Raw genomic sequence first — 16,925 nt, 5'->3', positions numbered from 1 at the left:
TTCAAATATTTTTTACCTAATAATATGGAATGGTAACAAAGTATATCAAACCAAAATGAAAGCAAACATGGTCTATGAATGTATTTTTGAAAGAAATGCAATCGTCTATATCTGCTGCTTAGAGGATGCCAGCTCTAAAACATCTCATATACCATCAAAAATGTGATTAAAAAAAGTGTTATTACTTTTCCTTATAATGAAAAAATACAAACAAGTGAAAACAGTTTGCAAAATTAAATATATACTTGTATTCATGATCAATAAGTACAAACTGACATTTCCAGTTAAATTTTTTTTTCTTTTCCCTTTTTTCTGGTCCAATTATTGTATACAGATAAATCTTCCTTTCTTGTGTCCAGATTTCTATTATATATTTTCTAATATAACCTTTTCTCAGAACATCTCCCCACATTGCAGTACCTGCTTCTAGTGCAGGAATGCAACATGAGTGCTATTCCTTTTGAGGCTTCCAATAGTAAACACAGCTTAACCAACAGGAGAGCAATCAGTTCTCATGAAACACCTATGAAAACTATGCATATAACCTCTATAAAATACAAGACTGCCAACATCCCATAACAGGAATTCCATGGCTGCTTACAAATGTAAGTCTCAAAGAAATATTTGGGGAATGCCTGTAAACCCATAGGCTGGCAAACCAAATGTTAATCCAACGCTTTTATCATCCTCAATTTAACTTCACTCTATTGAATGTCTGATTATTTATGGCCATAAGTCAAGAAATAAACAATGATGTGGAGTAATCCCAAAAGCAATTAAGATGAAGGACACCCTCTCATAAAAATTAAGAAGAAATAAGATGAATGATATCATGCAGTTTTGGAGTTACCATAGAAAAACTGTTTCTTAATAAGAAAATTATGCATCAGTGAAAATGCAGGCTTAGAAATATAGTACTGAGAGTTTCAATTCGTGATGTCTTCATTGATGAGGGAAAATGGAATTCTTATTACTAAAGAGAGCTGATCTTTTCAGTGTTGCTGATGGCTCCTTAACTGAGCTTAGTGTTTAATGATGCTGTACAAATAAAAAGCAGTGGGGGAAATACGAAATATCTGTATTAAATGCCATCCTATAAAGTATTTGATGGATGGAAGAGAATCTAATGCATTTTAAATAAATGCATATCATACTATCACATATAGTGAGTCTTAAAAAATTATTACTCAGATGCACAGTCCTTGTAGTGGTAGACACGGCACTGTGAAGGAAGTCTGATTTAGAAGCTATTTTCTATTGTACTTGTCAAGTGATGGAGTTGCTGTTAGTCATATAGTAATGTCCCTTCAACTTTGGTACATTCAGTGCAAAATATTTTGGGGATTTTGTTTTAACCTTTATAAAAATAAAAGGCCCTTTTGTTCCCTTGAGAGTGCTTAAATGGATGCATACTAGCATGATGCCCGAGTAAGCATGGAACATGACAATGGAACAGGTGATACATACAGCATGATAGGTAGGTTCTTATATACATCTTAAAGAACATAAATATAATGAACCTATAAAAAATAAACAGAACTCACTGTGTACTTTTTCCTGATATGCTGTGATTAATTGCTAGTTATTTTAAAATTGTTTTCATGCATTATAAAGCATAAAATCTGTCATTAGTAATTCATTGAATAACGGTTTGTCTTCAGCCATAATTACACACATACCACTTGCATATACATTGTCACAGACCACCTTATTGCAAATCTTTAAAGTTACCTCATATTGACTTGGTTTCATTTTCACTCATGTCCCATGAAAGCTGAAACCTATGGTGCACACCATGCAGGCACTCATAAGCAAGAAACGAATATTCTGTTATAACTTAGGGCTTAAATGAATATACTTTCAGGAAATATATTTGTTTTTATTATATTATTTAACTTGCACTAATTTGGAGATTGGGCCAAGTGCTGCCAGTTTGGCTTGAACCACATTCAAGAGTAAGTTTCAAGATTCTCCTGAGTCCCTAGAAATTACCATGGAGCTGATCATATACAGGTTCATCTCTGTCTTGGAACATAACAAATGGAAAAAGTTTGGCAGTCAAGAACTGTTGATTGAAAGACTATTGGGTTGTTCCCTGGGCATCAAGCTCACCCAATCCTTCCAAGAGGACTCATCACCAGTCCCCCAAATGTGACAGAGCACGTGTTCCTGGAAAATAACAGCACTCAGCGTTACCCTAAAGGAAGCAAACTCTTGAAACTTCCAGTGTTCAGTCATTCTTCCAGAAGGCAGCATCTGAAATTGCCTGTCCACAAAGGGCTGGGCATTGTGCTTCCAGTTCATTCAAGTCCAAAGGTACTGGTCTCCTCAACTGCTGTCAAGAGTTTTTCATAAAGCATGGAAAAGGATGGGTATGGGGGCAGATCCAGACGGTTAAAACAAGTATGAGCTCTGCAAACAGAAGAAGCAACACATAGTTTAGGACAGGTCAAGTGAAATGAGAATGAGAATGTGTGTGTGTGTGTGTGTGTGTGTGTGTGTGTGTGTGTGTGTATATATATCTTTCATATTCAAATTTACTTGTTACCAATTTTCATATTACTTTAGAAAAACCTTTGAAAACATTTTAACTTTAAAAATTCAAAAGTTAATTTCTCTAAGGGAAAGAGTATATTTAAAAAACATTTTCACAACCACTTAAAAGCTATATTACATATAAATTAGTTTGTTGAGTTGTCTAAGAATTACAAGGACAAGTTTGGTTTTTTGTTTCTCTTTCGGTTTAGATTTTTTTAGGACATGGCTATAAAGCCTTGCAAAGTAGTTCATTTTCAGAGCTGGAAATTTGCCTGCATGTCTCTCAGATAATCTGCAGTTTTGCATTTTTTCATTTTCTTGGGCAAGGAAGAGCACCCAGTGTCTCTGAAGACCTGTCTCATGGCCTAGAGTCTTGGGAAATTCCCTGGCTGGACTTTTCTGTGTAAGTCAGTAGACCATTGTTACTTCTTTGAATCCTGTGCTATAGTCTGTTTTCTCCCCATTCACAATGCAAAAAAAGTTCCATTTAAATCATTACAGTAAGTATTCTTTTTTAGAAATACCTCTCCTTTTGCCAAGATAGGAAAAAAAATGTTTTCCTGTTATGTGCACCTGACTCACAATAAAAAATAGACAGTCTCCAAATAGTACATCTTATCAGGAAGCAAATCTGCACTTTTGACACGGAATAGGAGGCATTCCACTCTGAATGTACAACAGCCTGTTTATAGGACCTAAATACCTTTGACTTAAAAAATTCTTCTGAATGAGTATGAAATTGCAGGAGCTATAATTATTAGCAGGCTATTTCTACAAAGTCACATGTTTAAATTTTATTCCTATAAATTACTTTTCCCTTATGAAATAATATAATTAATATTCCTAGATGCAGTATAGCATAGAGGGAAGATCAGAAGCTTGGAGTTACACAGATTTGGGTTTGAATTCCAGCTCTACCAACAAGGAGTAGTGAGGATTTGGAGTTATTAAAATGCTGAGTCTCAATTTTCTTACCTGTAAAAGGAAGGGAATAATATAATTTATCTCAGAAGGATGTGAAAATTAAACAAAATAACAGAAACATGCTTAACAGAATACTTGGCTCATAATGTTTGATCAATTAATAATAGATGTATTATTGGCTATATCTCATTATCATCAAAAAGATTTACTCTAATTGCCATCAATAAATTGTCAAAAGTAGTAATAGTCCAAGAAAACTAAGAGATAGTAAAGAGATAATCAGTCAGGTATGTGGCCACATGGCTTATTAGAAATAGGAACATGAAGGAGATCTGTTATAAGAATACAGGTTGGGTATCCCTTAAATACTTTGGGACCAGAAATGTTACAGATTTTGGATTTTTTCAATTTTTTTGAATATTTGCATATATATAAAACGATATATCTTGGAGATGGGATGCAAGTCTAAACACAAAATTCATTTGTTTCCTATATACCTTATACATATAGCCTGAAGGTAATTTTATACAATATTTTAAATAATTTTGTGCACAAAACAAAGTTTTGACTACACTTTGACTGTGACCCTGTCACACAAAATTTTCCACTTGTGGCGTCATGTTTACACTCAAAAGACTTTGGAGCGTTTTGTATTTAGGATTTTTGGATTAGGGATGATCAACCTGTACCAGTTTTACAACATAGAGATAGTATTCACTCAGAATTTCCCACTCTTGTTACTACAAATTCTGGGATATACTGGTGGAAATCATTTAATCTTTTCAGGCAGATACTTTTTTTTGATACAATAAACATTCCAGAACTGCACTTAATATATTTCTTCTTACACCTCCTTATACTGGACTCCAAACGTGAGCCTCAAGGAAAAGATTTTAATTTTTCAAAAATTCAACTAGCATACTAAAATTGAGTCCCAGGAATGGTTTAAAATTCATCTTGTATGAAACACTGGAATAAAAATATTAAATGAAGATTCTATCTCTGTTCTAGGAGGAGAGGAAGAAGCAGAGAAACTAAATATGTTTTGAATATAATTATATATTAGACTTGTGTGTTAGACACATAACATTCATTAACCCATTAGACTCAAAGACGGAAGCACATTATCATTTTTAAATTTTTATTTCTTTGGTTACCAATAAAAGCAACTTTCCTCAAGTCTGCTCTTATTTGTAGCATTTCCTGTTCTGTGATTTGCGAGTTCCTCTCCCTTGCCTGTTTATCTTTTCTTTTTAATATTTTTATTGTGATAAAATACACGTAACATAAAATTTATCATTTAAACCATTTTTAAGTGCACAGTTCTGTGGCATTAAACACATGTACATTATTCTGCAACCATCACCACTGTCCATCTCCAGAATGTTTTCATCTTGCAAAACTGAAACTCCATAACCATTAGATAGTAACTCCCATTTCCCCTTCTCCCCTGCCTCTGGAAACCACCACTCTACTTTCTGTCTTTATGAATTTGACTATTCTTGGTACCTCATATAAATGGAATCTCAAAATATTTGTCCTTTGTGACTGGCTTATTTCACTTAGCATAGTGTTTTGGAATCTCAAAATATTTGTCCTTTGTGACTGGCTTATTTCACTTAGCATAGTGTTTTTAAGATTCATGCTGTAGCATGGTTCAGAATTTCTCTCTATTTTAAGGCCGAATAATATTCCATTGCATGTGTATACCACATTGTTTATCCATTCATCCACTAATGGACACGGATTGTTTCCACATTTTGGCTACTGTGAATAATGCTGCCATGAACGTAGGTGTACAAATATCTGTTTAAGTCCCTGCTTCCAATTATTTTGGGGATATACCCAGAAGTTGAACTGCTGGATCATATGGTAATTCTATTTTTAATACTTTAAGGAGCAACTATATTGTTTTCATAGTGGCTACAACATTTTACATTCCCACCGACAGTGCACAAGTGTTCCAATTCTCCATATACTTGCCAACACCTATTTTGTTGTTGTTGTTTTCTTAATAATAGCCATCCTAATGAGTGTTAAGTCCACTTATCTTTTAAAGCCTTCGGATTTCTTATGGATCATATAAATGATACAAAATAAAGGAAGTCTCTCACCAAGGCTGGATTTGAAGAAGCAAACTATCATAAATTCTACAACCGCAAGGAATGAATTCTGCCAACAACGTAAGGGGGCTTGGAAGCAGATCCTTCCCTAGTTGACCCTTCAGATGAGAATGCAGCCCAGTCAACACCTTGATTTCAGTCTTGTGAGACAATGAGCAGAAAACCTAGCTAAACTGCCTGGGGCTAAGCTCCCTAATGGAAACAGTGAGATAATGAATATGTGTTGTTTTAAGGTGCTAAATTTGTGGTAGTTTGTTTTGCAGCAATAGAAAACTAGTAACAGGTCTCAAGACAATGAAACAGTACATCCAAGAAAAGGTGGCAAATGTGACGTTAGGTGTGACATAGCAGAATCATCTGTCAAGGGCAGGTGGTGAAGCAAAGCTGGGAGTAGGCAGCAGTCTTTTCATTCTTCCTGCGTTCTGAGTAGAGAAACAGGAAGTCTGCACGCCTTTCTGCAGTTTCTGTAGTATCTTTGCAGATACTATCGTACCTTATCCAGTAAATCCACAAGCCTGAGTACTCTTTTCAGTTATCAACACAAGGGGAAGAACCTTTTTTGCTACTCTTCAGTTGTAAGACATACTCATCATCACTGATCCATAATCTAAGGCTATCATTGCCTTACATATGGTTGTGTGACATATGGTTACCATAATACAGCTTTCTTCTTCAATAAACTAAACAGCTCCTCTGGAAAATATTTCATTAGGATTGAGAAAGCATATATTGGGGAAACTGTGAAAAAAGATTAAATGGTTTTTCCAAGGTCAAAGCTGAGTCAGTGGCCAAATCCAGAACAGTACCTCAACCTCGGGTCTCCCTGGGGAAGTCCAACATTAAACTGAAAGCAGGGAGACAAAAGCTCACTGGAACTACTCTTTTACTTTTGGAGCCTGTGTGTTAATTTCATCTCACCCCTGACAAGGAACGGCTAGACCTCAACATCCTACCAGATTGCATACATTTTGAGGACTGGGATTGGCAAAGTAAAGCTTCAGATATTTTTAAACGAGTAACTCAATTAGAATACGCAGTAGCTCTGGGGGAAAACGGCTAAGATTGGGTCAGTCCAGAAAATCCTGGGAGATACCAGGGGATTTTCAAGTGACCAAACCATCTAGCTCAATCTCAGACTTAACAGAAAGCAGAGATACTCAAAGGAGTACTTTGAAGTGCCCCAGAATCACCCCAGGAGCTTATGTACAATGGAGATTTTTGGTTGCACTCTGTGAGATTCTAATTCCGAAGGTCTGAGGGGCCTGGGGATCTGCATTTTAACAATCACTCCGAGTGAGTCTGATGCAGGTGGTCTCCACTACTGGAGAGGCATCAAGTGGCTCAGAAATAAGAGATCTGTATTGGGTATTTGCACCAGTGTTCTGTGTGCTTGCAAAAATTTCAAAACTCCTTATAAACAAGACAGCATTGCTAATAAGGAAATTGAGGAATAGTGTGGTTAAATAAATTGCCCAATATTTACCACCAACTTGCTGTATGAGCCAAGAACAGAAATAGAAAAAAAGCAAAGCAAAACACAATCCTCTGAGGCTTTTCACACCCCCACCCCCGCCCCATTCCATGTCCTAAGAAAACTCTAGCAGAAAATAACAGGAGGGCCCTGGGACTGTGTTGATATTGGCAGCAAAAGCACATCCAGCTATTCAGTCTCAATAAAAGAACATTTTTCAAATCTTTCAAGGCCAGCCACACTAAAGCTATAATGAGTTTACCTCATTTTAATCTATGCAGCCAGAACCACTCAAGGCGAGCAGGTCTGAACCCATCTTTGGGAAATCAAGCTGGCACCAATATTAAGAAGATTTAAAAATTCTCCAGACATCTGGTCTGACTTAATAGATCTCTTGGTGCTTTCTGGATTCTTCAAATGTTAACCAAGAGGTCATATGCTTACCCTTTTTTCTTTCCTATAGATAGACAGGTCAATTATCCAAATCCAGTGAGCCAAAAGTATCACAATTATGTCTATATTTCCATAGATTGGTTCATTCACTAATGTATTTCTCTCTGTGTGTGTCAATGTTCTTACTTATTCATTTATTCCCCATTTTTCCAGAAGACATTTTTGGTACCTTGTAAGAACCCAAAATATATGACAAAGAAGAGATTACCATCAAAATTTTAAAATAAGAGAGAGAGAGAGGGAGGAGAAAACCATGGTTCACATTTTATCTAATAGATGTAGTCCTAGAAATAAAATGTCTGTGCATCAAATAAATCCTTTTTATTTTCGCATTGTAACTTAGAAAGTGTTAATACTCTCTTATTTTTAATTGGCAATGGTGCCTCACCCTGCAGATTTCAGCTTTCTTACTCCTATACCTACCATTTCATCAAGTAATTAATAAATCAAAAAAAAAAACAAACACTTAAAAGCACTCTGGAGAATTCCTAAGGAATTTTGAAACATATTACTCTTCCCTGTCAAGATTTCTTTGGAAATGTGAGTATTCCTGATCTAATTTACCTGCCAAGTCCAAATTCTGCCTCTCTGAAAGTGTGTCCACAGGCTTCCCCCAAAGGAACGGGGTGCACATGCAGTGCTAGTTGTCAGTCCCTGCTGGAGGAAGAAGCAGGGAGGGCCAGGAGCTGGACTGTGGAACAGGCAAAGCTGGACTTCCTTTGTGCATCGACAGAGATTCTGGTGCTTCCTCTTCTTCCTCCCCTTCTTCTCTGGCTTTCCAAGGCCCCCTAACCCAGGGCCCAACAGGTATTCATGCAGAACCTAAGCCCTTTCACCTGCAGAACTTCTTTTATTATTTTGCTCCTTGAATATCCCATATTTTGAAAGCCTGTTGTTCCCATACAAAGTACTAAGGTGAATAAGACTGAACATTTACTGAGCACGTACTGCATGCCAGGCATTGAGCTGTCCTCTGGTAGATCAGTCTGGTCTCTCTGGCAGCAAACTACACAGGCAAATGGACCCTCTAAATGTTGTGCAGCCCTGTGCTCTGTACAGTTCAGCCTTGAACAACATCAGTTTGAACTACAAAGGTCCACTTATACCTGAATTTTTTTCAGTAAATATATTTGGAAAATTTTTTGGAGATTGCAACAATTTGAAAAAACTTGCAGATGAATCACAACCCCTCAGACAGCAAGACCAATCCTCCTCTTCCTCCTCCTCCTCAGCCTGCTAACGTGAAGACAACAAGGAAGAAGACCTGCATGATGATCCACTGCCACATAATGAATAGTAAACATATTTTCTCTTCCTTAATTTTCTTAATGTTTTCTTTTCTCTAGCCTACTCAATTGTAAGAATACAGTATATAATACATAGGCCATATAAAATACGTGTTTTGTGTAAGGTTTCTGGTCAACAGTAGGTTGTTAGAAACTAAGTTTTGGGGGAGTCAAAAGTTATATGCCCCTAACCCCCACATTGTTCCAGGGGACACTCTACTAGGGGATCTGCCTGGGGTGAGTGGGCACTAAAATCCAGTCTTACTTTGGCTCTGCTCGCAAAACTGTGAGCCCTAGCCCAGGGATGCATTCTCCAGAAGACCAGGAGACACCTTTGCTTAATCAATCCCAAAGATTCCTATGGAGAACTAGTGGCCCTGCATACAAACAATCGTAACACAATGAGTTACAATCTGCTCAGCAGAGTCAGGGAAGGCTTTGCAGAAGACACCATTTGTCTGAAGGCTTGAAGGATTTGTAGGTGTGCAGGCTTTTTCTGGATCAACAAGAAGAAGAAGGATGTTTCCAGAAGAAGCCTCGGAAGCATGAGAAAGCATTCTACATCATCAGGAAACCTGAGAAGGGCAATTGCGCAAGTGACAGGAGCCAAGGCTGGACCTGAGGCCAGATGGCAGGCAGGGCCACATCAGGAAGCAAGGTGTGTTCACGCAAAGATCTTTTCTATTTATCTCATGGATGAAAGGGAGCTAGTGACTGGGTGTGCAGAATGGGATGGCAGAGGTGCCATTAACAAGGCAGGGAATATAAGAAATGTGTAGGGAATAGATGATGAACTCAGCATGAAAAATCCAATTTTACCAATCCCACAAGAGTGATAAAATTCAATTAAAGGAATCCAATGATAATTTTGTTAGCCCAGGTAACTTTATTAATAAAATTAAAGGTGTAGCTTCTGTTAGGATTTTAAAAATATTCATAACTGCTCAAATATCCTCATTAATATTTTCTTAGACCATGAGGTTTAGAGCAGGAATTCCTGCTAAGACTAGATCACAAATATTTGTGTTACCTATGGTGGCACGGCACAACCTCTGACCCTCACCAAGTGTTCAATAAATGTGAACTCATGGAAAGGAATTCTGTGGTACTTACTACCCCAACTATTATTTTGTGATATGCCACTTGGGGCCAATGATACTGGTTATATGTTCATGTAAATATCCATTACTTCCCTCCCTTAAACATATTTAAGGCCCACATGGACAGAGATCAATTTACTAAATATATCTCCTGCAAGGTTTTGCACATAGTAAATGCATGATGAGTTATCTATAGACTGGCTAGAAGAATTAGGTCTATTAACTAATTAATGCCTTATTCCAAAGTCTCATTAGGTTACCTTGTTCAAAATGCACCTGGATCTATAAATACAATGTGGAATGTTACTGTATGGGAATTCCTGTATCTGGGTATAACTAGCAGAAGAAACTCTTCCAACTATGCACTCTGAGAAAGTGACTTCTTCACTTGTGGATGCCTCTGGAGAAAGATGCAGAGTACATACTTTTTAAATGTAAGAATTTAAACTCAATAGAAGAGATTCCATTAAGAACAGTTCCAGGGATAGAGACTCTTGGAAGTCCACATAGACTATAAATACCCTGGGTGAATGTGGCATATTTCTCAAGCACCTAAAGATTGTAAAATACCAGACTAGACTTGAAGGCTAGATATCAGGAACAATAGTAATAAAGGCTAAATTTATTGAATTATGTGTTAGGTCTTATTTTAAGCACTTTGCCTATGCTATCTTATTTAATCTTTAAGACAACTTCGTACTGTAAATACTAGTATTTATCCCAACTTTTCAGATACATTTTGGAAGATCTTGTCTAGGGTGTTCCAAAGCCATCACTCAAGTTTAAGAATTCACTAAAAACAATATTCCTCGAGTACCTACTATGTGCCAGGTACTGGGCTCAGAGCTAGGAGCAAAGCCATGTTTAACTCAAACAAGTTCCTTATCCTCACAAGGTTATATTCTGGAGGGGGAGACAGATAATCAACAAGCAAACCAACAAGTAAACATGATGACTGAATTGAGGTAAGTCCGATTAAGGAAATAAAGTGTGTCAGAGTGACAGATGCCCGGGGGCAGAAGCCTAGTGGGCCTTTCTGAGGAAATCTGGTCTAAGCTGAGTCCTTGGGAAAGATAAAGAGTCAACCATGTGAACAACCAGCAGAAAAGAGTTCCAGGCAACAAGTCCCTAAGTCTTGAGGCAGAATTGAGTTTGGCATATTTGGGGAACAGCTAGAAGGAAGCCAGTGACTGCCAAGAGTCAGGGGAGAGTGTGCATGTTGAAGTAGGAGTGAGAGGCCAGACCAGGGCCACCACCCCGAAGTCCTTGGGAAGGAGTTTGTATTTTATTCTATGCCATTGGAGGGTGTAAGCAAGGGAGGGAGGTGACCCTGACATGTCAGCAGATCCCAGCGGTTGCTGAGTGCAGCATGAATGAATGACAGCGAGTACAGAGGAGAAACAGCAGGGTGTTTAGCCAGCAGGCTGTGACTATAGTCAGGGTGAGTGGGGATGGTGTTGTAGACGAGGCTGGTAGAAAGAGATGAACCCAAACTAGTTTTTGCTCTTGAGGCCAAGGAGCGGGGATAAGCATTCTTTAACAGTTACAATATCTGTCACCCACAAATACACATTTTAAAATATGACCTGTGAAACAGTTCTCAAAGACCATTAGCCAGTTTGACTTGGACGATCCTATCCTCTGTTGCCAGCAGCAACTAAACCTCCTTTCATTCCATTAAATAGTCACAAACTCTTTCAATAGTTTGATTTTTTACATTAAGTACTGAAGCTACAATCTTACATACAATCTGTTTTTATATTTACTCACCTCTCAAAGTAAAGACGAATCCAAAAGCTATATCACATTTAAAGCACTTTAATATAGTGATATTAGGAGTAATCTCTGGTATATTTTTGCAAGTACATGCTGATTCAATGGTAAAATAAAGTGGGAAGGCAGAGGGGCAAGGAGTTGAAGAGGACCTTGTATCGGAGATTAAACCATGGAGCAGACTGTTGTGTGAGAATCTGCTGCCAATTCCGCCCAAAGGAAAAGCCACCTCAGCTGAGCAGCAGGTGGCGGGGAACCGGGGAGACCAAGGAGGAATGCCTCAAAGAAAACTAGAAAAGAGGTGGCACCAGAGGGTCCTTACTTCTTCTGACTTTTTTTTTAAATTGAGGAAAGTGAGATTATATTTCAGAACACACAGTTATTTTCCTATGGACTAGCTGATAATTCACTTCGAGAGTAGACAATGCTCTTTGTACCAGAGGAGGAAAAACTGAATTATTGATGATATTGTAGAGTAATATTTAATGACATGGAAAGATGTTCATGATTAGTAATGTATGATAAACAAAAAGCAGGTTTTAAACAGTATATGTAGGGTGACTGTATTTTTGCCTTTAAATTTGTGTACATATCTGAAGAAACAAGTGAAACCATCTAGTCCAAAATGTTAACAGAGCTTATCTTAGCAGTGGAATTTTGATTGATATATGCATATATTTTAATATATATTTAGTATATTTTAACATATACATATGTTTCTTGGTACTCTTTGTAAAAAGTTTTTTTTTATATAAGAATAAAAAGCAGAGTTTTTAAAAATGAAAAAAAGGTTGCCATATCTTTAAGAAAAAATAATTTTATGTTTTAAAGTTCTATTCCATTGGAAAAACTAAGGCACCTATTTCATAATTAACTCTTACATTTTATGTCTTAATTTGAGTTAGCATTTCATTCATAGTCATTTTCAAAAGTGAACATTTTCCCTTTGGTGAAAACCAACACTCACCCCCTGCGGCTGCAGCTCTCCAACCCTGTCCCATCACCCTGCTTGGGAAGGAGCTTGGGGTGAACACGGGAACTCTATACCACAAAGGGAGAGAGCACTGCCCTGCATTTTCCAGGCTGGCATGTTAGCAGACTACTTTTTGGACTGTTTAAGAGCAACTGCCATAAAATGAATTTACTCCCTTTTCATAAAGTCCATCAAAGCACCAGGGCTAGGAAGCCTTCTACCGAAATGCAAAATACAGAGCTGACCACCCACTGCGATGCAGAGAAAGCACAGTCATGTGTTCCGGCATTAAGTCTCCACAGAGGGAGACACGCTTCTGCTTCCATCATTACTTATCATCTGGTCTCTAGTTACTTTATTACCACAAGAGAGAAAAAAGATCCATGCGACTCAACTTGTACTGGCTTCCGAGACAGCCACATATACTTCAATACACTTCTTGGCTCACATTGTGAGCAGCGCTCTCCATCACTACCGCAAAGCCAGAGTAGGAAACCTGAGAAAAGAATGAGACCCACAGCAGCCTGCGTGGAAGGCTGAGAAGCCCTCCATCATCCCTGTCTGGAAGGACTAAGATGCTGCCTCTCATCACGCCGGTTGCCAGGACTGCCGGACCTCACTGCCCCTTCCGACCCTCCAGCTACAACCTCCCATGCCGAACACGAGATGATGCCGCACTTCTCAGAGGATTAATTTTTTAAGTAGGAAGGACATCCATCCATTTTTTTTCTCTCCAGTGCGTATAATGTCACATTTTCAATGTTAAACATCGTCATACTAACAGGAAAAAGAAATACATTGGGGTTGAACTTGAGACCCAGCAGCAATTCAGTTGTGCAACTGATACCTATTAAAAAATAGCAGGAAAATAGCTTCAGTGTATCTATTCTGATAATAGGAGAACTGGGCTGGGCTTGATAAAATAAAAACAATCCTTTTAGACGAGAACCAGTCTTACAGATCTTTTTACCTCTAGCTAATGGCCCACATTTTATAAAGGTGATGACAGTGCTGTTAGTGAAGAGACTGCTCCTCATAAAACTATACTGTCTTACACTGTTCTTCTTTTTATTTTTTCTCTCCAAACATATTTTATTTTTGTGGAGCACATTTTAATAGTTTTAGTAGTATGGTGACTTACAGAGGATTCAGGATAAAGGGTTAAAAAAAGAACAAAGAAAATCTATTCCTCAAGGACTGTCACACACATTATCTCACAATTGTCACAAATATTCTTTGAGCATAGCATTGTTATTCCTGCTTTGTAGAGATGGATCTAGGGTCTTGCTTAGGATCATATAACTAGCGTGTCATAGGGCTTAGATCTGTGCTCATGCCTCTTAGCGAGGTCATAAAATTTGACAGCAACTCTGAAGTAGAACAGGCAAATATAGCTCTTTCCTCTCATCAAAATGTTAAAGCTTGTTAAAGAGATGGTATGAAAATAGGCTGCTTGCTCGATATACTTTGTACCAACTTTATTTGTGCTATTTTATAATCTGGGTAAAACTAGGAATGTGTAAGCAGCCTTAGGGCATAATGAAGAGAGGAAGAAAGGACAATGCCTGTTGCCCAACCGTGTGTATGCAACAGTAATGAAGAACACCACCATTTACAATGAGTCAGCACATGAGCTTCCTGGAGCGTCCAGGGGGAAGTAGAAATGCAAACCCAGGCTGACCCCCAAGATTCTTCAGCAACCCTTTGGTGTTAATTCTTATTCAACCAAACCTAATAGACTACCCTTCTTGGCCCTTTACAGGTGAGAAAAATGAGGCCCAGAGATCAGGTGATCTTCAAGGTCCCAGAGTTAGCTGGTGGCAGAGGTGGGACTAGAACCCAGTCTCACAACTCCCAACCCTGTGCTCTTTCCAATATGCTAACAGCTGATATGTACCACAGATGATGGTGCCAGAAATCACAATGGCGGCCACCACTGACTGGATGCTTGCTCATGACTAGAGACAGTGTTAAGTGTTTTACATGATGATTTCAGTTAATCCTCAGAATTACCAATCTGCAAAGTACCTGAGGAAACAGAGGCTCAGAAAGATCAAGCAACCTCACTAAGACCCTGCCACTGGTAAGGGAGCTGGCATTAAGCCTAGTCTCTTTGAAGCCAAAGCTTCAGGTCTATACCAAATTACCTCTCTCTGCCCTCCAGGTCTGGTGAAAATTACAATGATTAAATATGAACAGCTGATATATCTGCTTATTGTTACAGTTTGTTCCATATACTTTAGTGGCTTTACAGAAAGAGATTTCAAAAGAAGGTTACACAATTAATCTGCCCTTTCCTGCTTCTTTGACGCTAATTCTTAAGAGTTTTTCAGAAGTGTGAAGCCTAAATCTTCTCAGTCTAAATCTGCTTTTGAGATACAAATATGTGTCAAAGGGAAGAAAACACCATTATCCAAGCATAAATAAAATAAACTAGCTCTTAAATAGTGAAATTTGGAACACGAAGTGTGCCGGGTGACATTAGGTGTTCGGATGTGGCGCCTTTGTTCACGGCTTGTGAAGCCTGTGAGGTAGCTGGCGAGGCCCAGGCAAGCCCTTGAGCTCGCCCTAGTCACTGCTCTCAGCACCCCTTTTCTTAATCTGTTGATGCTAAGAATATAATTCTTAATAACTTGCAATTGTTAAGAAGAAAGCCTTGAAAACAGACTTCTCATAGTTGCTCGTACTGAAAGGACCAGGATGACATCTTGGGGTACCCAATATCACTTGGGTGTCTTATATCACCTTACATCAGTAATATAACAGGTTTCTCAAAATCATCTGTACTTCAAGAAACTTAGGCTGGTATCCTGGGGTATCTAATATCATTTAAGCTCTCCAGACTACAGTTTTACTATTAGTAAAATTAGAGGCAATCTGAGGTCCTTTTTACTTCAAAAATTCTATAGTATCACTGCTGACTGGATAAAGGCATTCTAAGGTGATTTTTTCTCCATTCCTCTTCTGTTCATCTGCTCCCTTCTTTTGTATCTCCATTCAACCTCAAACACCTTTTTCTTCACAAATACTACCTTACCGGTCTCAGGCTTTTATTAGTAGCAACAGCAAAGCAATTTGTTTGCACTTCAGGGAAATGTATGATATAATTATGAATGAGAATGCAGTGCAGAGAGCATTAATGTGGAATTAAGACATATATGATACAGGCTAAAGAGGTATAGAGCATATTCACTTGATTTAATATTCTTTGGAAACCACAATGGTGATTTTTAATGAAGGGATTCTCAATAGTAAAACTAGAGTTTCTGGAAACATCTAGATTAGAGCCACAGTCATAAGAAGCCACAAGCATGATGACCAATAAATGCTTTGCTTTTGCTGTGTTTTCTATTTTAAGATATGGATGTATGTATTTTAAGTGTGACCAGAGAGATCTTTCTTTCCCTTTTATTTAGAAAGACAATTGGACAGAAATTCATTCTAAAAGTTTTTTCCATTCTCCCAATTTTTTAACATAAAACAGTAACTAATCAATATATAGATGAAGTAAGGTCTCCCCCAAACACCACAGTGACAGTGCAGAAATGTTTTCTATTTTACCTGGGAAGAGCAGTGATTTTCCCCCACTTCTCCACACAGAATCTTCTTGGGCCGTTACTCCCTCGGAGAGAAGCAAATCCTTCATAGGGAATGCTGGATGTGCCTGTAACAAACTAGCAACCCAAAAACAGAACGAGAAGGTGAAGCCAGAGACCAGCAGCCAGGAAATGCATTGCATCATTCACGTGCAGAGCCCCTGAGGAAGAGCTGGTGGGAAAGTTTGGAAGACGAAACTTTACAGGGATGCAGTAACCATAACACAAGAATTCTGATAAACAGCCAGAGAAGAATACTAAGAAAGGGCAGCACATCATACAGGGAAAGGTGATGTGCAGGGTTTGTAGCAGACCAGCTCAGAAGCTGCACCCAGGCATATTTCCCAGTATAGATGAACAAAGTGGGTGTATATCAATTAACCTGAGTCTACTTAGCATATTCCCTCATCAGCTCAGGGTGAATTAAAAAAATAGAATTTCTAGGCTTGCAAATTTGAGGTCCAGTCCAGACCCTTAATCCAAAGGAGCTAAGACCCAGTCTACTGGTAAGGCTCTGCCTGAGTGTCCAAGAGACTTCTTCATGTCTGATATTTCTTTAGCTGCAACCAACCAGCAATTGCCCTGGATGACCATAAACACCACAAAAAAATAACAAGTTAGTTTTCCCAGTGTTCTTAAGTGTCATTGCTTTCTCAAGGTTGTACAAAGTTAAATGAAGGAAAACAAA

At 38.2% G+C, this 16,925-nt stretch overlaps 1 protein-coding gene across 2 annotated transcripts in view; it reads right to left on the bottom strand.

Annotated features, from left to right (window-relative positions):
- Window positions 1-223: 223 nt before the first annotated feature.
- Window positions 224-16,925, bottom strand: part of HECW2 (HECT, C2 and WW domain containing E3 ubiquitin protein ligase 2) — a 224,164-nt gene continuing 207,462 nt past the window's right edge. For both annotated transcript variants that reach the window (XM_045558979.1, XM_045558978.1), the window contains 2 exons: window positions 16,203-16,315; window positions 224-2,412 (listed from right to left, as the gene is read on the bottom strand). In XM_045558979.1, coding sequence (XP_045414935.1) covers window positions 2,301-2,412; window positions 16,203-16,315 — 225 coding nt within the window. In that variant the 3' untranslated portion in view covers window positions 224-2,300. The remainder of the gene's footprint in view (window positions 2,413-16,202; window positions 16,316-16,925) is intronic.

The sequence above is a fragment of the Lemur catta genome, chromosome 8 (assembly GCF_020740605.2).
Source record: "Lemur catta isolate mLemCat1 chromosome 8, mLemCat1.pri, whole genome shotgun sequence".
NCBI lineage: Eukaryota > Metazoa > Chordata > Mammalia > Primates > Lemuridae > Lemur > Lemur catta.
The sequence above is the reverse complement of the archived record's forward strand: the minus strand, read 5'-3'. Positions and strand labels throughout refer to the sequence as shown.